Consider the following 25,566-nt stretch of genomic DNA (forward strand, 5'->3'; position numbering starts at 1 on the left):
AAGACCTGGATTTTCTGGGCTTCCCAGACTTCCACATCTTGACTTGCTTTAAATGGGAGAGAAATAAACTTGTTTCAGCCACTGTCATTTTGGGCTATTGTATAGAACGTAATCTAATCTTCAAGGGTACATGCATTGCTTTTCCTTAAAAAAAAAAAAAATCAGCCATAAAATCATCATCTTTCTTTTTGCTTTTTTCCCCCATTATTTAGTTGGAGCTCTGTAATTTTTTTTTTTTTTTTTTTTTTTTTTTGAGAAAAGGTCTTGCTCTGTCACTTAGGCTGGAATTCAGTGGCGTGGCCATGACTCACTGCACCCTTGCCCTCCTAGGCTCAAGCAATCCTCGTGTCTCAGCCTCCTGAGTAGCTGAGACTAAGGCACATGCCACCATGCCCAGCTAATTTATTTTCTTTTAGAGATGGGGGCCTTGCCCAAGGCTAGTCTCAAACTCCTAGCCTCAAGTGATCCTCCCATCTCAGCCTCCCAAAGTGACAGGATTACAGGTGTGAGCCACCATGCCAGGCCGCTCTGTAAGTGTCTGAATTTCATTTTGTATTTATTAGTCTGTTTATATTTTCTTTCCCTTCTTGGGTCAGTTAGGCCATTTGTTTCTTTTTAAAAAGTATTTTAATCAAAAGTTGTCAAATTTATTTGCATCTAATTCTTCAAATTACTCTCAAAATTATTCCAGTATATATTCTTTTGTTCCTATTTTTTTCTGTATTCTTTATTAGAATAGCTAATGATTTATCTAGCAGGACTTATATTCTTTCCATAGCTTTCCTGCACCCCAATTAATGTCCAATTTGTCCAATTTTATCTTTATTCTGGCCTTCTTTATGGTTCCCACAGGTTTATTTTTTAAAACATTTATTTAATTAAATGTTTATTTTGTTATCATCCTTTCTTATTCAGCAATCTAAGTGCTTAGTGACACAGAATTTCCTCTGAGCAGCATATGCTAGGCTTTGACAATGTTAGGGAAGCCTCCCCTTTCTGGGGAAGACCACACTTAGATAACACAGGACTGTGGGACGCCAAGAGGTAGAGAAGAGCTTATGAATATCCAGATTACATCTTCACTGATCCTGCACAAAGGTGGGGTTCCTTGGTTACCCACTGGGTCCTATTCCCCAAGTCTGAGTCAGCATACTCAGACTACAGGGATATAGAACAAGTAAGACTGGGGGATAATCCTTCTGTTGGGGAGAAAAATCTTTTTTTCTATTCATCTTAGGTTCTCCATCTGTGGCCCTATAAAGTAGTCTAACAAAAGACAGTTTGACAAGACAGAAACAAAGAGAAGTTTATTAACATGTGCATTGCACAAACACAGGGGAGTACTGAGATGAATACTCAAAGGAGGATTTAGAACTTGGGCCTATATAGCATTTTAACAAAACAATACATTTTTTAAGTGACAAGGAAGAGGAAAAGGACTTTGAGTTACTAGCGCAATCAACTATGGGAAGGCAATTTTTTCTTTCCTTTTTTTTTTTTTTTAAAAAAAAAAATAAGACTTCTCCAGTACTATGTCCAGGCTGATAAGAGTCTAAAGTCTCTGGTGACTAACCTTTGTTCTTCCTGGAGTAGGAGGATGCCTTCACAATTTCATATCCTACTTTTAGGCAAGTAGGGAGAGTGCAGAGGTGTTTGTTTGTTTGTTTGTTTTTAATCTATTTTTTTCTCAATTGTCTTCAGCTCAAAATACTTACGCCAAAGATGGCATATTCTGCTACCCTTCACTTGCGAGTTACAACCCAGCCTCTATCATCATCATTAGAACTTCTGACCCTGGGGAACATGGGCAATAGTCTGAACTCTTTTATGTCTTCCCTTAGGCAGAGATGGAGGCCCAGCCATGCCTCTGACATCTAGACACAACTGTTGCTTCATTTCTCCTATTCTCAGAGGTGATGTCATAGGACCTCAACAAATATCAATAAACATTATTTTTTTTTTTTTCCTTGAGGCACAGCACTATCTTGGCTTACTGCAACCGCTGCCTCCCAGGCTCAAGCAATTCTCCTCCGTCAGCCTCCCAAGTAGCTGGGATTACGGGCGACTGCCACCGTGCCTGGATAATTTTTGTATTTTTAGTAAAGACGGGGGTTTCACCATGTTGGCCAGGCTGGTCTTGAACTCCTGACCTCAAGTGATACCCGTGCCTCAGCCTCCTGTAGTCCTGGGATTACAGGCGTGAGCCACCATGCCTGGCCATCAATTTTTATATCAACTCTAAATTATAACATTTAGCAATTTTGTGACTTTTTATGGTCATCATTAATGTTGTTTATGTTTTAGTTGTAGTCCTGTCATTACCCACTCAGGTATGGTAATTTGGTCTTTTTCAAAATGAAGTTAAGGTCTATTTGATCTTCTCTGAATCATAGTAAGAATTACGAACAGTCATTTCAGCAATAACTATTTACTGAGATTTTAAAATATTTCAAGGTAACTGGTCCTAGCAGACTGGAAAATACCAACTTCTTTTCCAGAACTGAATCCCCCTTCCAAGTTCAGTTTTACTCATAATTCCCTTTTCATCTGAAGCATCTCATTGTAAGCCATTCTTAACCCTTCTCTCACACTTTGCTTGGCTATTTCTCAGGTAGAACTCGGTAAGTCTGGTAGCCTCCAGGACTGCTGCTTAAATTATTAAACAACACGTCAGTGGTTGGAAGAGTCAACGTTATTTTGATTTTCCTGTTTTGTTTGGTTTGGTTTTAAATGCAGTTGGCGGATAATTGCAGCTTTCTTTCATTCCCCACGAGTTCAAATGGCAGCAAACAAATTAGGAGAACGCAGACCTTCTGACCTGTGGGTACCACTACTCATCACCTGAAGACCCTTGGAAATCAAAGCCCTGACCCATTAAAGACAGATGGAGACAGCAATGTATGATCATCGCTATTATCTTGCTTTGCCCCAGTCCAGGTTAACCATCTGTGGTATTTTTAGTTTCTAAGTCCATATATTCAACATAAATCAATTATATATCCACTAAAATCCCAGCACTGTTCTAAGTACTAAGGAAGTGACAGCGAAGAAAACAGACCAAACGTCTGCCCTTATGGGATTTATATTATTTTCTCTGTGCTGGTTAAACCAAGGAGCTTCTGCTCTTTTCCTTAGTCATCGGGGAGAGGCAGAAACAAAGGAGAATATTGATAAACCTGGAAATAGGGCCGGAGAGTATCAGAGAAGGAAGCCTTTGGGAAGGTAAAGATGTGGCAGCCAGTAGTGCCATTGTAAAAGGATACAACTCCTGCCTCATAGTCCAGAAAAACTCCCACAAGCAGGGGCTGCTCATGCAGATAAAGGAAAGTTGGGGGAGAAGTAAGTGCTACATAGCCTTTCTTTCTGCACAGCCTGAGGGTCCAGAATCCAGACTGAGGCTCTTGCTTCATGCCAGGGCCCCTCTGCACATTTTCCATACAAACTCCTAAATCCCACCCAGTTCCTTCGCCAACATCCACTTCAAAGTAGCATCTCCCTGAGGTGAAGCCTTCAGAACCCAAGACACAGGGGAAGGCAGTAAATCTCCTGGAAGATATGTCCTGATTCTCCTGAGTGTATCCACGAGTCACTTGTCTCCGATCCTCAGAGAGAATTAGTTCATGATGAGCTGTATCTGGATCCAGAGTCACATTAACTGCAAAACAAAACAAAACAAACAAACAAAATTACTTTTGTTGGTGTGAAGAACACAAGTTATTTTAGTTTATTTTTTATTTTTTTGAGACGGAGTGTTGCTCTGTCACCCAAGCTGGAGTACACTGGCACTATCTCAACTCACTGTAACCTCCACCTCCCAGATTCAGGCGATTCTCCCGCCTCAGCCATCTGAGTAGCTGGGACTACAGGTGTGCACCACCACAACTGGATAATTTTTTAAAATTTTCTGTAGAAATGGGGTTTCGCCATGTTGACCAGGCTGGTCTCAAACTCCTGACCTCAAGTGATCCACCCGCCTCAGTCTTCCAAAGTGCTGGGATTACACAGGTGTGAGCCACCATGCCCAGCCACAAGTTATTTTCAATAAAACCAGCCTGTGTTCAAACCCAAGTATTGTTTCTTATAAACTGTGTGAGCTTAGGCAAATCGTTTAACTCTCTGAGCCTCAGTTTGTTAACTATAAAGTGGAAATTACCATAGTTGTTGCAGAGAATGGTGGGTAGGACTGAACAAGCTTATGTTTGCTTAATGCTTGGTAAAATTCCTGGTACATGGTAAGCACCTAATAATTGGTAGTTGTTGGGGTGATTGGACCCGACACCAGGCCGTGGGGGCTACAAAGTCTGGCAAGGTCAAAGGAATGAGAAAAGACAAGTTAAGAGTGCATACAGTGGGTCCAGTGAGCCAACGCTAGATTGGAGGCTGTGAAGACCCCGAGCTCTGGGAGTCCACATTATTTATTGGTGATCAAACAAAGAAGCAGGTGGTGAGGATGTGAGGGTAAACAAGTGAGGGCGTGAGGACATGGGGGTAGAAAGGTAGTGGTGCATTAAGCGTAGCTGTGATGGTTTATCATTTTCTTTGACACGCGTAGAATATGCTCTGCTGCTTGAGATAATAGAGGACATGTTTATGAATAAGAAGCAAGGAACCAACAAGTCTTTGCACATTCCAGAGGCTATGAGGGGTTTTATGCCCTGAGCCCTGGGTTCTATCCAAGCCACAAGGGGTTTTAGGCCCTGGGCTTACATGTGTGGTGCGGCAGGGCAGCCTTCCACCCTTTGGCACAGAGCTTGGTGTTCCAAAGGCCACGAGGGGTTCTGGACCCTGGATCCCAGACATCTTCCAAGACTCTTTTACATTATGACAGAGAAGCCAGTCCTGTCTCAGCTCTTCTAGCAACATGTAGTAATAATGATATCATCGACATCATCTTCGTCTTAGTTATTCAGGGATGCCAAGGTACAGAACTCACCAGTTAATATTCTTACCATCCTGTCCAAAGTTCTTCTCCCATGCAGGACTTCCAGGAATCATGAAACAGTTGAGCAGAAAGATACCTTTTCCTTTCTCTACTGAATAACCACCAACATTGGGAATCAGAGAAGGAAAATAACTCAGCTGTCTTAGCTTGTTATTGGAAGACCCAGGTCTCATGACACATGCCTAGTCCCATGACTTTTAATTGTAAGCTCTTCTCTTTCCCCTCAGATAATGTTCCATAAGCATTAGTATGAGATAATAATACTCTGAGGACCAATATACATGAAAAATATCAGACTAGAATCAAACAAGACAGAAAAAAACTCTGATAACCTAAAGTGAGATACTGGACAGTATGCAGTTTTAAAAATAAAAAATGGTAATAGGATGTTCTAACAAGAGAGTTAAGAAACCACTGTGCTACTGAGTTAAATGTTGATCAGTTGGTCTGTGACAATTAAGGAATTCAAGTATTCAGAAACATCTCCTGTGCTGGATGCTCTGTTTGTTCTTCCAAATCATTCCCTCAGTTTTCCCTGTCGTGCTCTGTGCCCAGGAAGGCTGACGTGGACACATTAACCAGGCTTTCTGCCCTCTGGCTTCTGCTTGGTTCAGCCAATGGGAAGCACCAGAGGAGACCATAGGGCACAAAGCAGTAGCCTTGGGGGTATTCAGTACCCCAGTCCCATGCCACTGGCTGTGATTTGGAGGGTCTGCATTCCTCTGCCTCTGGGCACACTCTTGTATAGTTACAGCTCCCTACACCTGCCACTTGAGGCCCAGAGGAGGTAATGGCTCTCTAACTGTTCCTAGCTCTGGGCACTTCCTGTTCCTTGTGGATTTCCCAACTCCTCACCTTTGTATATACCCTCTTTTTCAAACTCTATTCAGTCAGCTCTTATCAGCCTGACTCACAGAAGTTTGGGGTGTCAATTCATATTACCTGAATGACCCAGGAAAACCCATGTTGAGAAATTAAAATGTTTACAGGGTGGTAATACCACTTAAGAGAAAAAATATCAATTGGATTTTTAAAATTCCACCTATTGGTGTGACACATAAACAAAAACATATAGAAAGATTGGAAGTTAAAAGATAGATAATATAGTCATATACTGTTGTAGTTATATAAGTATATCAAAAGATATTAAGTCAGAGCATTATTAAGAATGGAAGGAGGGCCAGGTGTGGTGGCTCATGCCTGTAATCCCAGCACTTTGGGAGGCCAAGGCAGGAGGATCACTTGAAGCCAGGGGTTCAAGACCAGCCTGCGCAACATGGTGAAACTCTGGCTTTACTAAAAATACAACAATTAGCTGCACATTGTGGCACATGCCTGTAATCCCAGTTACTTGGAAGGCTGAAGCACAAGAATCACCTGAACCGGGGAGGCAGAGGTTGTAGTGAGCTGAGATTTCGCCACTACACTACAGCCTGGGTGACAGAGCGAGATTCTGTCTAAAAAAAAAAAAAAAAAGGAAAGGATGAAAGGAGTCACCTAAAAAAGATAACACAATTCTAAATGTGAATGCACTAGTAATATAGTACATTCATGCTTAAAATTGTGTTAATATACAAAGCAAAAACTGTAGAATTATAGGAGAAATTGACAAATCTACAATCATCATCGGATATTTTAACATTCTTCTTTCCATAATTGATAGATCAGGCAGATCAAAAGAAAAAATTAAGGGAAGATATGGAAGGTCTGAACAATATAAGAAGCCCAATCTCATAGTCAATACATAAAGCTCAGTAATTGTTTAATAAGCAGAGAATATGCAGTTTTCTCAGGTATAGATGGAACATGTGCTAACTGAGTAAATAATAGTCAGAAAACAGTCTGAACAAATTTCAATAAATCTGTATTACACAGATCATTTTCTCTAGCCTCAATATAAGATTATAAACCAATAATAAAAAGACAACTAAAAAGATTCTAAATATTAGGAAATGTAAACTACTAATAAATCATTAGAAGACATGTAGAATGGAACAATAATAAAATGTTATTTATAAAAATATACAATGGAGCTAAAGCAGAATTTTAAGGAAAATTTGTAGGCTTTAAATGCTTATCTTAGAAAAATTAAAAAACTGAACATTAATGAGCTAAGCATCTAATTTAAATGTTCAAAAGAACATAGAAAACCCAAATATAATTTTTTAAAAAGAAAAAATAGATACTAAACAATGTAACAGTGAAGTTAAAACCAGAATGAAATAAAGAGGAAAAAAAAAAAAACAAAAAAGTAGCATCTTTAAAAAATAAATAAATAAAATAGACATACCTCTAATGAGATTTATCAAAGTAAGAAGGCACAAATGGAATGAATACAGAAAATTTTTAAATACTACAGAACTTTATAATAAATCTTATGCTACTAATATAATTGAAAGCATTGACAAAATTAATACTTCCTAGAAAAAATATTTCTGAGTAAAACTCATTCAAAAAACAAAGAAAACATGGGCAGACCTAACATTAAAGAAATGAAATCACTACTTTAAATTTTACCGACAGATAATAAAACATGCATCTTTATCAAGCAAAAATGGAATTTGTCAGTTTTATAGGAAATTTAGAAGTCAAGGCATGAGTAATGACAATCTCATACCAAATCTTCCAAAGATTAAAAAATTATGGCACCAGCTTGTAGACACATATAGAACTCCTGCACAAAATAATATAAATAATAACAAATCTAATTTTACATATGCATCTATAAATATTATATGTATATGTATTACATATGTTAACATATACATATATGTATAGCATATTTTCTACATATTATATATGTATAGTATATGTATTTTACAATATATAAATGAAAACTGAATGTTTAATATATTCATTTACATTGTCATATATGACATATATAATATATTACATCAAAAACATGTACAATAATCAGGCCAGGCACAGTGGCTTATGCCTGTTATCCCAGCATATTGGGAGGCTGAGGCGGGTGAATCACTTGAGTCCAAGAGTTTGAGACCAGCCTAGTCAATATGGTCAAACTCCATCTCTACAAAAAATATGAAAAATTATTGTGGTGCACACCTATAGTCCCAGCACTCAGGAGGCTGAGGTGGGAGGATCACTTGAGCCCAGGAGGTGGAGGTTGCAGTGAGTCGAGATTGCACCACTACACTCCATCCTGGGTGGCAAAGGGAGACCCTGTCTCAAAAAAAAATTAAAAATTAGCCGGGTTTTGTGGCCTGTGCCTGTAGTCCCAGCAACTGGGGAGGCTGAGGTGGGAAGATCACTTTAGCCCAGGTGGTCGAGCCATGATCGCAGCACTGTACCACTTGGCTTGGGCAACACAGTGACAGCCTGTCTTGAAAAAAAGAAAAAAGAAAAAAATATGTATATATATATAAACACACACACATACACACAGTAATCTATATATACATTATATGTATGAATCAATGTTTGACTTTTTATATATTATATTACATATTATTAGATATATAGTATTCCTTCTCTATAGAAAGATAGATAGATACAGATATAGACATAGTATCCTCTCTCTATCCATATTAGAGAGAGGATACTATATATATGTCTATAGTATATAGAGACTTGCTGTCTCAAAAAAGTTTAAAAATCAGCCAGATATGGTGGCTCTTGCCTGTAGTCCCAGCTACTGGGGAGGCTGAAATGAGAGGATCGCCATTGATCCTCTCATTGGTTGAGCCGTAATCGCACTGCTGCACCACTCAGGCTGGGAGATGGAGCGAGAGCTGAGGTGGGAGGATATAGATATAGACATATAAATAAATATATAGAGAGAGAATACTATGTGTGTGTGTGTGTGTGTGTGTGCATATATATATTATGAAGACACTGGTGGGATGATTTCATTACCAATTGGACCAAAAATCCAGGTGTGGAGTCAACATGCGATGTTGTTGTTCACTAAGCTGGCAGAGCACTGGTCATAGTTACAGGAAAAGAAGGTCTCCAATGAAGCATACTTAACAAAATATATGAACTTGCTTTCCATGTAGAGAGTTCTGGTGTGTATGTAGCCTCCTCTCACTAACCTAGCAATTGTCTTCATCATCATTATAATGCTATCAGAGCATAGATGACAGCTAAAATTTTTGTCTTTTTCTTCTTCCTCCTCCTCCCCCTCCCCCACCTCCTTCTCTTCCTCCTCCTCCATTTCCTTTTTTTTTTTTTGAGATGGAGTCTCACTCTGTCACTCAAGCTGGAGTGCAGTGGCACAATCTCAGCTCACTGCAACCTCTGCCTTTTGGGTTCAAGCAATTCTGCCTAAGCCTCCTGAGTAGCTGGGACTACAGGTACACACCACCATGCCTGGCTAATTTTTGTGTTTTTAGTAGAGATGGGGTTTTACTATGTTGACCAGGCTGGTCTCAAACCCCTGCCCTCAAGTGATCCTCCCGCCTCGGCCTCCCAATGTGCTGGGATTACAGGCATGAGCCACTGTACCTGGCCTCCTCCTTTAAGAGACAGGGTCTAGCTCTGTTGCCTAGGCTGGGTACAGTGGTGTGACCATAGCTTACCGCAGCCTTGAACTCCTGGGCTCAGGAGATCCTCCTGCCCTCGTCTCCCCAGTAGATGGAACTACAGGCATAACACATGGGGCTAATAAAATTAATTAGGTGATAAAATTCACTGTCCACTGATGACTAAGCTCTTTGGAAACAGAAGACACAGACTTTGGAGGAAAATGTGTCTACATAATTTTGAAACCCTATTTATCATAAAGCAGGATGAAAGTGCAAAATGCCATCCACATGCCAGAAGACATCAGCCATAATAAGTTCCCATAAATCAATAAGGAAAATAATCCCAATAAAAATTATTAAACCACAGTAAATCATGGGTAAATCACAGAAGCCTGAAGTGCTAATGGACATACAAAAATAATCTCAATCTCACTACTGAAATCAGAAAAGCACAAATTAAGTTCACAATTAGGTACATTTTAAATCCGTAAGACTATCAAAATCATAAATTATATAAGTAAAGACTCAGGGAGTTTTGGAGGAGTGAGAGCTCTTATATTGCTGGTGGGGTAGAATTGGAACAATTTCAATATCTGTAATATCTGGTAAAATTATGATGTGCATCCCTCATACCAGCATGTCACTCCAAGGTATCTCCCTGGAGGAAACATTCACAGGACACAAAGAAGCATGGATAAGAATGTTCACAGTAGTATTGTTTGCAACAGCAACAACAACAAAAAGACCCAACTCTACACACAACCTCAATGCCCAGTCCATAAGGCAGTGGATTAAATACACTTCAGGCTGGAGATGGTGGTTTGTGCCTGTAATCCCAACACTTTGGGAGGCCGAGGCGAGAGGATTGCTTGAGCCTGGGAGTTCAAGACCAGCCTGGACAGAATAAAGAGATATTGTTTCAACAAAAAGAAAAAAAAAAAATTTAAAATTAGCCAGATGTGGTGGTGCTTTCCTGTGGTCCCTGCCTGTGGTCCCAGCTACTGGGGAAGCTAATGTGGGAGGATTGCTTAAGCCCAGGAATTTAAGGCCGCAGGGAGCCATGATGGGGCCATTGCACTCCAGCCTGGGTGACAGAGTAAGACCCTGTCTAAAAGAGATAAGTAAATAACACTTTGTATTTTCTGCCACATTGCAGAATGGTAAGAGAGTGGTTTCTAGACTCTAGACTCTTTCTACGCCTACCGTCTAGTTATGAGATCCTACAACACTCACTTAACCTCTCTCTGTCATATTTCCTTATCTATAAAGCAAAAATGCCCCATATAGGGAGGACTATGATATAATAAAACAAGAACCAAGAAAAGTAAAGCTTTTCTAATCTGTCACAGACTAAAAAGTGTTCAGTATATGTGAGTCATTATTCCTGGTGCTGGTAGGAGTTATGTTACAACTTTGAGTCAAGTAATATGGTACCATACATTAAGATTAACAACAACTTCAGCAATCCCAGTTTGGGGTATGCTCCCAAAAGAAATGAAAGCACCAGGATAAAAGGGTGCATGGACTAGAAAGTTATCGTAGCAATGCTGTAATAACTAAGTTCTAGAAACAGCCTGAAGCTCCATCAGTAGGGATATGGTTACATATATTTATTATATACTTATGGAATATTAGACATAAAAAAGTAACGAGTAACATAGAAGAGACAGTGTATATGTATTACATGTTTGTACAAACTTAGGGAAAGATATAGGTACCCTACCTAGAGAAGTCAGATTGGAGAGGGGTGGGAGAAACCTTGAACTTTCTGTTCATATTCTTTATATTGTTTGAGTGATTAAAATTTATTTGTTGCATCTGCTTGAAGGCAATGTAAAATAAAATAAATAAACATGCATTTAAAAATAAAAATAAAATTTATTCATATTACTTTTGTAATAAGAGAAATTTTAGGCCAGGTGCAGTGGCTCACACTTGTAATCCTAGCACTTTGGGAGGCTGAGGCGGGCAGATCACATGAGGTCAAGAGTTTGAGACCAGCCTGGCCAACATTGTGAAACCTCATCTCTACTAAAAATACAAAAATCAGCCAGGGGTGGTGGTACGTACCTGTAATCCCAGCTACCCTGGAGGCTGAGGCACTGGAACCCAGGAGGCGGAGGCTGCAGTGAGCTGAGATTGTGCCACTGCAAGCCAGCCTGGGCAACAGAGCGAGACTCCATCTCAAAAAAAATTTAAAAAAAAGAAAAATTTTAATAAACAGTGTTTAAGAGAGGAGAAATATTTAGTTAAAAGATAAGCCTATTTAAGAAATAGTTTCACTTGACCCGGAAGGTGGAGCTTGCAGTGAGCCGAGATCATGCCTCTGCACTCCAGTCTGAGCGACAGAGCGAGACTCTGTCTCAAAAAAACAAAAAAAGAGTTTCACTTGAACCATATTATGATTCCTTCTGTAAAAGATGAGAGTAGGCAAATGAACTCAGTGAAATCCCAGCAAAACTTACACGAAGTCTTGTTCTTCCTTCCTGTCATCTGTATAGGATGAAATACAGAGTGCTTTTGGGTTTTGTTGTTGTTTGTTGTTGTGTATTTGAGGGGAACACAGGTCTATAATTCCTTATCTGAAATCCCTGGAACAAAATGGGCTTTGCAATTCAAATTAGTTTCGAAGTTATAAAGGCAAAAAAAAAAATGCATATACTCTAAAGTTCAACCCCATCAGGGCCTAAGGCAGAGCCCTGTAATCAAATTCATCAATATATCTGCAGCAAAACATTTATTCAAATTAAGTGGGATAAATAAAGACTTTTAAATAGTCTCATCTCAGTGCAGTTCAGGGTTGGCCGCTGTGGAAGACAGACTCAAGGTTGGCCTTCTATGATTCCTCCTCTTAGTGTTCACACCCTCATAAAATTCCTTGCCTTTGAGTGTGAGAAGGGCTTATGAATTGCTTTTGACCAATAGGATACAGCAAAGATGATGGAATATGATTTCTAAGATTACATTTCATTATGTAAGACTCCATGCTATCAGATTTTCTCTAAAGAGTCTGTCTCCTGAGCTCTCTCTGAAGAAATAACTGGCCATGTTAGAAGCCCATGTGCAAAGAGCTGAGGGGTGGCCTGTAGAAGCTGAGGGCAACCTCTAGCCAACAGCCAGAAATAACCAGGGCCCAAAGTCCTGCAACCATCAGGAAAGAAATTCTGCCTGCTACCTCAGTGAGCTTGGAAGTGGATTCTTCCTTAGCCTAGCCTCCAGGTAAGAATACAGCCTGACCAACATCTTAATTGCAACCTTGTCAGACCCTAAGTGGTGGGCCCAACTAAGCTGTGCCCAGATTCCTGAACCACAAAAATTGAGATAATATATGGGTGTTGTATTAAGGTTCTAAATTATGGTAATTTGTTTGTACTAATAGATAACTAATATAACCACCAAATCATTTCAGGTTAGGCCAGATTTTTGCAGCCAAATGAATCACGATAAAACTTTCTATTTTCAGGGATTTTTTGATTTTGTACTTATGGATACAAATTTGTGAAAGTATGGTCAGTACTCATTTAAAAAAATCAAGGGAGCAGGAAACTCAGTAAATGGTTCTAACATTTCGGAATCTGTAAATTGGTTGTAACATTTATCATCTGTGTTATCTAAGTCAAGTTCCTAAAATATGTGAATGATAGGCTGTCATACTCACCTACCTTTCTTGCATTGCTCTGAGTGTTGAGTGATCTATTAATAAGAAACACTATGATCAGATCTAATACCAGGATATGGTATTATGATCATGTGTCAGTTATGGTGCTAAGCACTTTGTACATGTTGATGCATTTAATTTTGATGACAACTCAATGAAGTGGGAGCTGTTAATATTTTCATTTTTCAGAGGGGAAAACAAAGTCACTTGGAGTAATATGGGTAATAAGTGAAAGAAGAAGAATTTGAAAGGTTTGCGCAGATAATCAGAATGCAATGCTCACTCACATCTAAGCAGTGAATCATATATACTAACTAGAGAAGGTATGAAAGCGCTACTGAAATTAACTAAACAACATCTCTGGCTGTGAGCCTGCTGAGGGACAGGTGGTAAACTTGGTTACTGCATAAGGCCCCTTCCATCCACAGTATTTAGGAATTCTTTAGTGCACATACCTCGATGACTGCTTAACATTTTCTTCACATCAAAGTAAAGCTCGGAAACATTGCACATAGTATGAAGTTCCAAGGAGACGGCCTCTGATGTTTCCAGCTTCACAGCCCAACTCCTAGAACAACCAGAGGCCAGAGATTTCTTCAGAGGTGCATTCCATCCAGTTCTATATACACACACCCCTCCCCTCCTGCATTCATACAGGACTTACCTGCTCAAAGTGTCATTCACATTCTATAAAGAAACAAAAAGAAAAGGTGAGCATGGGAACATCGGTATTTCATGGGGCTTGTCATGCAGGGCTATTCTTCTTTGCTTTTCCCAAAGAAGTAAAGAGAGTTGCCCCGGTCTTAGATATTGATGGATACCCAAATAGAGTAATTCCCACAAGTCTTAGCTGTTGATGGATACCCAGATGGAATAATTCCTACCAGCTTCTGGGAGATTCAGCATGGCAGGATGTTTATCAACATTTGCATCTATTCTCATCCTTGCTGAAGCATGAGGGCCAGGAGCTTTGTCCATGCTCCCTCTGTCAAGACTAGCTTTTGGTGATCGGATTTCCTTCACAGTGAGCCCAGATTAGAGAACACATATCATAAAGGTCCTTAGCGGTGAATCCATGCACAGCCCTGAGACTGGGCCACTAAGATGGTGGTAACAGGTATCACACAGTGGTAAAGCAATCATGCTATACACTCAACCTTACAGTATAGTCAGCAATCCTGTTAGTTAGAACCAGAATTAATGGCTCCAGATGTTTATCTTCATACAGATAGAGCTGTAGATTGTACCATAACAGCTCTGGAGCAAGGGTTCTACAAGCAAGTCAGAACAGGTTATCACTCATTTTGGCTGCCCCACTTCATCACCCATCAGTCACCTAGCAGAGTATTTCAGGAGAGAGTTGACAGCCAGGTTCTGTGCACATGGGCCAAGGAGACAAACAGTGGTGAATGTTATCCCATGGTTCCATTTGGCCAAACTACGTTCCCTCAGAAGTTTATTTTTCTAGTTGACATAAAGGTACCCCATAGATTAGTGAAGGCCAGCCTGATGGCACTGATGTATATCTAAAAGAAACGTTACTCTATCTTCCCATGCTTCCTTATCATTCTCCTTTAATAGCACAATAACATACCTTTTTTCCCTACTCCAAATAAACAGCCTCACCTGCAGCAATTTCTGGGCTGAGCCCTGACATTTTTCCTCCAGTTCCTGAATATGGCTCTTGAGTTCATTGCTCTTCAGCCCCAGGCCAACCTCATAGTCCCTCAGTCTACTCAGAGTCTGTTGTTCTTCTTTCTCCAGTCTCCATAGATAAGACTTCTCTTCCTCATATAGGAAACACTGGAGATTCTTAAAGTCAGACTGGATTTTTTGTCTCTGAATCTGTACCATCTCCTGGAGTCAAGAAAGTTATGGTCAAAGGGTGGAAATAAACCAAATGTCCATCTATGGATGAATGGATAAACAAGAATGAAAGTCTGACACACGCTACTACATGATAAGCCTTGAAGACGTTCAAGCAAAATAAGCCAGAAACAAAAGGGCAAATATTGTAAGACTTTGCTTATACAAGGTATCTAGAATAGTTAAGTTCATAAAGACAGGAAGTAAAATAGTGGTTACAAGGTGGTGGCAAGATGGGAAAACGGAGTTATTGTTTAATGGGTAGTGAGCTTCAGTTTAGAAGATGAAAGATGAAACTGAGCTGCAGTTTGGAAATGGGAATGGTGATGGTTGCACAACAATGTAACAATGTAAAAGCACGTAATTCTACTGAACTATATACTTAAAAGTGGTTAAATGCTTAAGTGTTATATATATTTTCACACACACATACACAATCAGCCACTGGGACATTATTTTCTCATGAGTCACTGAAGCTGGAAGAATGTCCCCAGTTTCCTGCTGCAGAGTCATGTGTGGGAGGCAGGCATTCAGACTTGGAAGAGGTTGTCTCAGATTCCTTATAGTCACCCAATTAATTTCCTTATTCCTCAGCCAAGACACAGGAGAAAGCTGGGTTAGGAGTGCTAGATAACTTAATTATGAAACTAGGGCTAAGTTCAAACACTTTATCAGTTACAAGGATAAAAATAAATTGTTACTTATGATTTAAGAAGTTAGATTTCTGAGTCTGAGTGATTTTCTTGAAGTAAAAGCTTATAATGAACATTACCAAGACTGGATTTTAAGACAACCAGGCTGGTAAGAGGGTCCATAATACTTGGCAGGGGGAGCTCTGAGTTTGGCAGGTATTTATTATGGTTAACTGAGAAATATTTTTCTACTACCCTAGCGTCATCTTAAGCATTGCTATGTGTAAGACTGACAGAAATCAAGTGAAAGTCTCATCTGAGGAGATGTAAAGTTGCAATTTCCATTAATGCTATCTAAATTAATGCAGTGGGAGTGTGTGTTCAGGGCAACTTGAATCTATGTTCTCAGACTGCAGTCTTCAAACATGGCCCAAATAAACTCTCTACTTATCTTAAAAAAATAAAAATTAAAAAATAAAAATAAATTCACACAGTGTTTCGATGACTACAATGTAGAAGAAGGGTCTTTGACTCAGGATGTGGTGGAATTTTTGTGTAGGAGACAGGTACAGCTTTAACTCTTGTATAGATGGGTTTTCATATATGTTAGTTACAATCAAGGTCTTCTCCATTGCCCAAGATCCTAGAAATGAGGGAAGTAAGAGTGTACTCAGGAGCTCAAGAGCAACATCCACAAACAAAGATCAGGGTAGAGGTTAGAAAGGACCCCTGAAAGAGGGAAAATCGGTGATCAGCTTTGTGGGATTTTACTGCAAGCTAGTGAATTATGTAAATATAACGATGGGTGCAAAAGTAATTGTGGTTTTTGCCTTTACTTTAATGGCAAAAACCGCAATTACTTTTGCATGAACCTAAATATTTCCATGAAAGAATGTGGCTCTGATAATGTGGAGGTTGGTCAGCCATGGAAATAGTCTGAGAGACCCTGCAGTTTGTAGTTGCAAGTGTGTAGGTTGCTGCATTACTTATGATGTACTTATAAATCAAGTATAGGCCAGGTGCAATGGCTCACACCTGTAATCCCAGCACTTTGAGAGGCTGAGGTGGGTGAATCACGAGGTCAGGAGATCAAGACTATCCTGGCCAACATGGTGAAACCCTGTCTCTACTAAAATACAAAAAATTAGCCAGGCATGGTAGCGCATGCCTGTAATCCCAGCTACTCAGGAGGCTGAGGCAGGGGAGTTGCTTAAGCCCGGGAGGTGGAGGTTGCAGTGAGCTGAGATTGCACCACTGCACTCCAGTAAGACTCCATCTCAAAAAATAATAATAATTTAAAAAGAAATAAATAAAATATATTTCCTTCATCAGCCTCCTGAGCTTGAGTAGTATGAATTTCAATCTGGAGTGATCCTGTTTTCTAAGTGTCCACAAAGGTTGGTTTCTGTACCTGTAAAGTTGCGAGCCAGATGTTCCGCTGTGGTAGAAGTGCCAGGGTAATGAGTTGAGGCCTGCAAACCAGGTTTATTTTGAGGTATTTAAAGTTTGAGACCCAGTCAATGCTTTTTCTAGGTAAATAGGCATACCAATTCTGCTTCTTCTGACTGAAGTATCAGGAATCCCAGCCAACTACAGTTTAAAGATGGAAGGAGTTGGTGCTAAATTCTCATGGATGTAAACCTGGAGCCAGGGGCATAAATACAAATAATGGTTTTTTCCTTGGGTTTCATTTTTTTGATCTGGTTTAGTGAGAATAAATCATCATTGTGATTTTCCTCAATCATCCCCTATGCCTAAGCTCTAGAATGGAAAATAGCTTGAGATCAGTGAAGTCAGATTCTTACTTTCCATTTAGTTATTCGTATTGCTGTGGACAGCCTCTGCTCCGTACATCTGTCTTCAAGTTGCCTCAATTTTGTCACAGCTTTCTGGAGCTTTTCCTGAAGGAAAAATTTGATAAGTGAAGCCTATTCAATTTGACTCTTCATTAGGGACCTAGGGGGAATCCCAGTTTTCTAAGATATATTTGAATAATAGTGAATATTTATTGAGTCCTCCTTGTTTTTTGCTAGAGAGCATGCTAAAGGCTATATGTGCAGGAACATACTGATCCCCTTGGCAACCCTGAATAGTTGGTAGGATTTTAAACATCATTTCTGTGCTGTAGAAAATGAGACTAAGAAAGGGGTAAAATAACTTGCCCAAAGGGCTATGGCTACCAGCTGGGGGAGCATTGCACCCTCATCTGCTGACCCAGAGCCTGAGATACACCCTCCACTACAGTCTTGCCAGGAAAAAGTTATATATAGAACAAGGTAATCATCATCTAAAAGATTTTGTAAAATAACATGCTGAACCAAGCAAAACCAATACCAGTGTTTGGCACACATGAAATTTTGTGTCTTATGAGTCATGAAAAATCAGGATGCCAAGTGATTTGAAGCTGACCCAAATTGCTAATTGTAATCAATGCTAAAAGAATTGTCTCCTGTCCTCTCTAAACCCAACAAGTATACTCATTAATTCTCAAGCATTCTCAGGAAAGGGCTCTATGTAACTGTTTTAGCAAAAGATGACATTGTCCTTGCTGTATGCCAAGTGCTATTCTATGCATTCTATATTTTAATGTCCTCAAAGCTTATAACCACCTCCTGTGTGTGTGTTTTAGGGAGGGAGGACACTGCTATTATCCCCATTTACAGATGGGGAAACCAGGGTGTCAAGACATTAAATAATGTGCCCAAAATTGCCCATCTAGTAAGTGACCAAACTCAATTGCAACATAAGCAGCCTCCTTTCCTTACTACTTGGTGGAAAAGTAATTCAAATTGGAATATCATCATTGTAGTTATTAGCTGTTCCATGGAGTTTAAGGAAGAGCTGCCATGAGCTGAGTGGGGGTCAGGATTGACATGTCCTTAGAAGGACTTAGAGCCTTCATACAAACCACCTCTGCCTCATGGAGGACAGAATAAGGAGCCTGACACAGGGGGCAACATTGTCCTCAAATCTAGGCAGGACAGAAAAGGAAAAGGGACATCAGGACTATGCCCATTCCTCCATGCTGCCAACAGCAAAGTCCCTCCTTCCTTAATATGCTTTCTGGCAAGAAGCCTGGATGGTACACAAAACCTCTCCCTCTGCTTCACTTTCCACAACCAAGCATTTCCAAATCTTTTACTCTTCTTCCTGAATCTTGCTTAAAATCTGCCCTCTCCTCCCTTTCTTATATGGATAGTTTGAATTTTACTCCTTGATATTCCTTTTATTATAGACATGCCAGAGTAGCTGGGCACAGTGGTTCATGCCTCTAATCCCAGCATTTTGGGAGGCTGAGATGGGAGGGAGACCAGGGGTTTGAGGCCAGTATAAGCAAGAAAGCCAGACCATGTCTGTACAAAAAATAAAAAAATTATCCGGGTATAGTGGCGCATTCCTGTAGTCCTAGCTATTTGGGAGGCTGAGGTGGGAGGACTGCTTGAGCCCCAGGAGGTTGAGGCTGCAGTGAGCTGAGACTGCACCACTGCACTCCAACCTGGGACACAGAGCAAGACCCTATCTCAGAAAAAAAAAGTATAGGTACCAGAGTGATATTTTCAATGTCACTGACCCTTCATTCCCCAAATGAAAATCCCCCAATAGGTGTTCAATTTTTATGTGTCCTTCAGGAGTTACTTCTGAGATGAACCACTCCCTACCCTAAATGTCCCTCCCCACCACCAAAACTAGGGACCTCCAGGCAGGCATTTTTGATGGTTTATCTTCTTTACTAGACTGTAGATACCTAAAATGTAATGGGTCTTTCTTCCCTGTTTTCAGGCCCTACTGCATAGTTTTACATATTGTGGTTTTTCAAATGATATTCATGGTGTGAAGCAAGAAAAAATGCGGGTGTTTGGTTTGAGAACAGCCTGTTCTAAAGCAAGGAGAAATTCATCATAACACAAATGGATAGAGATGAGTCCAACCATCCCATTGAAGGTCAGAATGGACAGTCTAGATAATTTAGCAAGAAATCATCATAAACTATTTTTCAGAAGAATGACATGATGAAGGCTGTATTTCCAAGCCATAATGTTAGGTTTCAGGCTAAATCATCTCAGCTCCTGGGAGCAGGATAAGATTTGGTACTTACCAAGGCCCCCTGACCCACACACTCACCTTGTAGCCCTGGCATACATCTTCAACAAGAGCTGTGGTGTGCCCTTTGTGCTGCGGTGCCCGCTCACAGCGCCAGCAGATGAGCTGCCCCTCGTCCTCGCAGAACAGGTGGAGCTGCTCTCCGTGTTCCTCACATGACATCTCTTGATCCATCTCTTTGAGGGCTTCAATGAGGCTTCCCAGCTGCTTGTTCGGTCGGACACTATCCATGTGAAATGGAGCCCGACACTGGGGACAGCAGAATGTCTCCTGCCTCAGTCGCTTTTGGCTTGGGTTTTTAAAGAAGTCCGTTATACACAAGTGGCAGTAGCTGTGTCCACAGTTAATGCTTACTGGATTCGTCATCAGGCTCAGGCAGATGGAGCAGGTGGCTTCCTCCATCATCTTCTTGGTGCTGGTGGTTGAGGCCATAGCTTTTATTGAAAAGCTCCAATATTGGCTCTAGAGATGGAGAAGAAGCAGCCACAATTTTTACCATGAGGAAAAACACCTCACCTGCACCTCTATGTGATGAGCTGGCTGCTACTGACTTCCATAGGTCTTGAAGGTTTTCCTTCCAACCCCTATTATCTCATTTTGTATTGAAGATAAGAGGACTTAAAAGGAAGAAGCTGAGGCTGAGTTTGTTTGGGCCACGTTTGAGAACAGCAACCCAGATGCAGAGTTTCAAGTTATCCTCGTTAGCAAGCAGTTGCAAGTGGTTATTTAAACGGAAAAAAAAGCAGTTTTAAAGCCGTTTTAAAATTGTTTACCAAGAATTTACATTAAAATAGCATAAGCTTTTGATTGGCTATACATTTTTCTTTTTATTACAAATCTCAGGAACATGTAGGTAATAGATGAGGCAGCCAGTCAGGAAAAAAATGCTTTTAAACATGAGGTCTTAACTGAAGACCCATACTCCTGTCTCACTGGTCCTGATAAATTTTGCATACCTCACATAGCTCAGACTGCTCTAAACTATTTTTCTTTTCTCAGGCTTCTAATTTTTTTTTTTTTTTTTTTTTTTTTTTTTTCCTAATGAGACAGAGTCTCACTCTGTCGCTCAGACTGGAGTGCAGTGGTGCGATCTCGGCTCACTGCAACCTCCGCCTCCCGGGTTGAAGTGATTCTCCTGCCTCAGCCTCCTGAGCAGCTGGGCCTACAGTGGTGCGCCACTACGCCCAGCTAATTTTTGTATTTTTTAGTAGAGACGGGGTTTCACTATGTTGGTTGGCCAGGATGGTCTCGATCTCTTGACCTCGTGATCCACCTGCCTCAGCCTCCCAAAGTGCCGGGATTACAGGAATGAGCCACTGCACCCGGGCTCTTTTTCTTTTCTTATGAGACAAGTTCTCGCTCTCTTGCCCAAGCTGTAGTGGAGTGCAGTGGCATGACCACCGCTCACTGCAGCCTCAACCTCCTGGGTTCAAGCAATCCTCCTGCCTCACCCTGGCAGAGTGGCTGGGACTACAGGCATGTGCCACCATGTCCAGCTAAAGTCTTCTCTCCAGAAAGAAGAAATGCATTAGAATTTAGAGGACGCATAAACATCTAACTGTGTAGCTAATACAGTAGCCACTATCATGAATGGGAATTTAAATTTAACTTAATAAAAATTAAAATGAAAACATTTAGTTTTTCTGTTCCACTTGTCACATTTCGATTGCTTAATAGTTGCGTGTGACTAGTGGCCACATAACAGCCTCAATATACAACATTCCGTTACCACAGAAAGTTACCTTGGACCAAGTGCTGGGAGAAACAATGCAGGCTTCCTCACAAAAGCTGTAAAAGAGAGAACTCAGGGAGTGTGAAACTCTTTCCTATTCTAGTCAACTTCAAGAATAATTGGTACCAGGCTGGCATGGTGGCTCACGCCTGTAATCCCAGCACTTTGGGAAGCCAAGGCAGGTGGATCACCTGAGATCAGGAGTTTGAGACCAGCCTGACCAATATGGCAAAACCTCATCTCTACTAAAAATACAAAAAGTTAGGGGGGCATGGTGGTGCACACCTGTAATCCCAGTTGCTCAGGAGGCTGAGGAAGGAGAATCACTTGAGCTCTGGAGTGGGAGGTTGTAGTGAGCCCAGATTATACCACTGCACTCCAGCCTGGGTGAAAGGGTGAGAATCTGTCTTAAAAAAAAAAAAAAAAAGAATAATTGGTACCAGAATTATTCTTTGTAATTGGTAGTAACACTCATGCAATTGGGTGATCTGTGACAGATTCCACTGAAGGAGTACGGGGAGCTTCACCCCAATATATGACTCCCTGGTGTAATGAGTATTTTGAATTAAAGGCCCTTAGAGATCAGCAGATGCTGGAAGAGACTTTTCCCCTATCTACATAAAGACCTGTCAGACTAGACAAAAAGAACAATTGTTTTTCCTTCCAACCCCTATTATCACATTTTGCACTGAAGAGAAGAGGACTAAGAATGTAACCAGATTTAATCAGACACTTTCACAAAATAATGTCTGTCTCTCAGGCTCATTCATTTTCCAAAGAGAACCATTTACGAGTTAAACTCTGTTTCTCCATTCATCCATCCTCCTGAATATTCATTTATTATCTCTAGTAATCATTTACTGCCCCTCAACAGAATTACCTATATTCTCCTGATATCACCCTTCCCCTCTGAAATAAGGCTATATAAGTATTTGTATTTATAGATATACAAATATTTAAGGCTATATACTTATATAAGGCTATATAAGTATTTGTATTTATACATATATAATGTATACATATATAAATATGTATAAATATATAAATATTATTTATACATATTTTATACTTATATATTTATACATATATAAACATAACATTTTTATATTGTATACTTACATATTTATACTTATGTATTTATATATATTTATAAATATTTATGCATAAGTATTTATAATACATAAGTATTTATAAATAAGACTATATAAGTATCTACCCCCATTGGAAGAGGGGGTAATCACTCTGTGATTCTAGCCCATGTACATGTTAATAAATTTGTATGCCTTTTCTCCAATTAGCCTGCCTTTTGTGAGTTGATTTTTCAGTGAACTTTCAGAAGGCAAAGAGGAAGTGTTCCCTTGGCTTCTACACCATCATGATGATCAAATTTGACTCCACCTCGATCCCCCCATCCCCCACAAAGAAAAACAACCAACACTGGTTAATAAGGTCGGTTGTTTTTTGGTTTTTGGTTTTTTGGCTTTTTTTTTTTTTTTTTTTTTTTTTTGCTTTTAGGAGCAGAGGTATAATAGGCAAAAGAAAGAGAAAGGAGAATAGTGAATATTTCTCTCTCCTGCAGAGAGAGAGGGGTGCCTAAGTGGGACTTCCCTGGTTAATAAGGTCTTTCTAGAGACCCAACCAGGAGGATAATGGAAGCAATCGAGGCAACCAGAACAACCAGAAGAACTAGTGTATCCTTTTTGTGCCCTCTCCCTAAACTGAGGGAATGAGAATTGGAAAGAAGGCTGCAGAGCAGAGGGTTTGGTCCTAAGGAGCAGTTATTTCTATGGGATCAGAGCTCCTGTAGAACTGGGGAGTTTACTACTAATATCTCTTCTCCAGGACAGGACCTATCTCAAGAGACATGTTCAGAGTGATTACAACATAAAGAGTTTGCAGACCCAAGGAGGTAGGGAAGGCAGAAAGAAGATGGAGGAGGCCAGGGATAGGCAACAGCGGGGTGGCCAGGAGCAAAAAAGCCCGCCTCTTCTGCGAACCTAGCTGGGCTCTCCCTGTACCCCACATCTCTCCCCCTGCCAGCCCCCACACCCCTACTCCTGAGAGCTGCTCTAGGACAGGGCAGAGGCAGGAGGAAGTTTGAAGAGTAACTCTTCTTTTAAATGACAGTGCCTAGAATAAAAAACAGTAATTTAATTACAGTTACCGTGTAGGCTGATTTCCTGTCACAACCAGATCAGTCTCTTGAAGCCACACAGAATTTCTTCTGATGACGTCTGGTCCTTGGCGGGCTACTTCCTCCAGTGATACACCAGGCCCCTCTCTGCTAGGGTCACTGCGCTCCTGGGGAGAAGGGGCTCCCCTGCTTCCAAGGCTCCAGGGTTCCTGTCCTGGGCCCCACTCACCTAAGTTCTGAATCTTCTGAGATTTGGTGTAAAGTCTGGTGAAAGAAAGAGCAGGAAAGAAGCGAGAGCTGTAAAACAAAGAAAGTCCTGACCATTTTCAGAGTTGGAGTGGCCCTGCTGTCAGGAAATACATTCCTCACCCCACCTGCCACCAGTACACACTCACATATCCACTGAGAAAACCTTAGCCTGGACCTTTTCCATAACCTTCACTGCTCAGACACTTACATATTCGCTGCTGGTCCCTTCTGTAGCTGCCACTTCCTGGGTCAGGAAGTTAACTCAGACTGGATTAAATTGAGAAGTGAAACTACTGTGGGAGGCGGGGCTAATAAGATTTAGGAGAAAACTAGGGACGTTGCTCATATCATTTGCACTCAGCCTCTCTGGTAAAGGAGGGGAAACATAGGGGGAAAAAAATCCTTCTTTTACAGCAATAAAAAGAAGGAACCAATTAATAACCCAGTAAACTATCATGTGACCCCAACACAGAGTATCTAAAAACAGGAAGCCTGCAGAGGATCAGTTCACAGACTCTGATTTGAGATCTTCCTACTTTTGCCACCAACTCCCTTGGGAGTCCTTAAGCCTTCCTAGCTGATGTTACTTTTTTGCTATTTCTGGGTTGCTTGTGGTTCTATAACTGCTCTGAAGGGTGTGGTGGAAAAAGGGGTGGTAACAGCAGTAGGACTCACTGGCATCACAAAATTCATCTGAGTCAGCTTTCTATTCTTCTTTGTCCCATTCTGTGTCTTGTTTTTCTCCTTGCTGTCCTTCTGCAGGACTCAGATCTTCTTCAATAGCCAGGGTCAGCCAGGACAGAAAATGGGAGTCACTAATGGCCCAGCAGTGAGTGCCCCCAGCTTAGAGCTATGTGGAATCCCTGGGACCATCACTCTGCTTTGTGCTCTGTGGAGAAAAGGCTGTGGGGTCCAGGGCCAAGTCCTTAATGACTCAGCTCCAGCTTCTCCACTTCAATATGAAAGGAAAAGTACTATCACTATCCAAGTTAGAATTATTATTTCATGCGGAAAAAAGATGGATTACTATCTCACAATAAGAGCTTGTCACATTTATACGTCTCAGGTGTAAGAGGCATTTATGAAAAGAACATAGTAAATGCTGGCCTAAGTAGATGCAGTGGTCCAAGGGAACCAATAAGAGGATCTCAGGACATAGGTGGGAAGAGAAATTAAACTTGAATTCTGGGTGCCACTGGCCTGTCTGGGCCCCTGGCCTGTCTGCTGACCCTGATAGCCAAGGGAACATGGAGTTTGGCCCACCTGCAATCCCTCTGGTCCAACCACTCAAAATAAAGGCAAGATTGGAAAACATGTTCCTTTCTTCCTATACCAAGCAGAAGACACTTCAGCACTGCACCCTCCTGGATGCTCACAGAGCCATCTGTCATTTTGCCACCTACGATTCATCATGTCCTGGCATGATAGTAGCAGACCCCATGCATAGCATGGGACATTCTACTCCTGAGGCAACCAACACACAGAGAGAGGAGAAAGAATGAGCCCCTGAATCCTTGGTCCCACAATGAGTCCTTGCAGATATCTACGACTTTCATTGCTGTGGATGTGACTCTGTACCCAGGCATGGCTCATTCCAGATCTGTCCTATTGTCAGAGATGTTCGAACCAGAATGACTCCATTTTGAGTGGGGGCTAGGTAAAATAAGGCTGAGACCTACCGGGCTACATTCCCAGGAGGTTAGGCATTGTAAGTCACAGGATGAAATAGGCAGTTGGTACAAGACGCAGGTCATAAAGACCTTGA

The 25,566-nt window shown here is 40.8% G+C and overlaps 1 protein-coding gene across 2 annotated transcripts; it reads right to left on the reverse strand.

Annotated features, from left to right (window-relative positions):
• Positions 1–226: 226 nt before the first annotated feature.
• TRIM38 (tripartite motif containing 38) lies at positions 227–24,168 on the reverse strand. Of its 2 annotated transcripts, none has more exons than XM_023209719.2 (8): positions 24,010–24,168; positions 23,583–23,816; positions 19,708–20,148; positions 17,391–17,486; positions 14,714–14,944; positions 13,752–13,774; positions 13,543–13,655; positions 227–3,655 (listed from the first exon to the last, which is right to left on the reverse strand). In XM_023209719.2, the coding sequence occupies exons 3-8, from the start codon at positions 20,116–20,118 to the stop codon at positions 3,132–3,134; spliced, it is 1,398 nt and encodes a 465-aa protein (XP_023065487.1). In that variant the 5' UTR covers positions 20,119–20,148; positions 23,583–23,816; positions 24,010–24,168; the 3' UTR covers positions 227–3,131. The 2 variants fall into 2 exon arrangements, with proteins under 2 accessions (XP_023065487.1, XP_023065488.1); XM_023209720.2 differs by having other exon boundaries at positions 23,948–24,013.
• Positions 24,169–25,566: the final 1,398 nt, after the last annotated feature.

The sequence above is a fragment of the Piliocolobus tephrosceles genome, chromosome 5 (assembly GCF_002776525.5).
Source record: "Piliocolobus tephrosceles isolate RC106 chromosome 5, ASM277652v3, whole genome shotgun sequence".
NCBI classification, from domain to species: Eukaryota; Metazoa; Chordata; class Mammalia; order Primates; family Cercopithecidae; genus Piliocolobus; species Piliocolobus tephrosceles.

Coding starts and splice junctions, on each gene's coding strand:
- TRIM38 (XM_023209719.2), bottom strand. CDS start 20,118: ATGGCCTCAACCACCAGCACCAAGAAGATGATGGAGGAAGCCACCTGC. Junction 17,487..19,707: donor ATGTATGCCAGGGCTACAAG/GTGAGTGTGTGG, acceptor TTTTTCCTTCAG/GAAAAGCTCCAGAAAGCTGT. Junction 14,945..17,390: donor TACGAATAACTAAATGGAAA/GTAAGAATCTGA, acceptor TCTTGACTCCAG/GAGATGGTACAGATTCAGAG.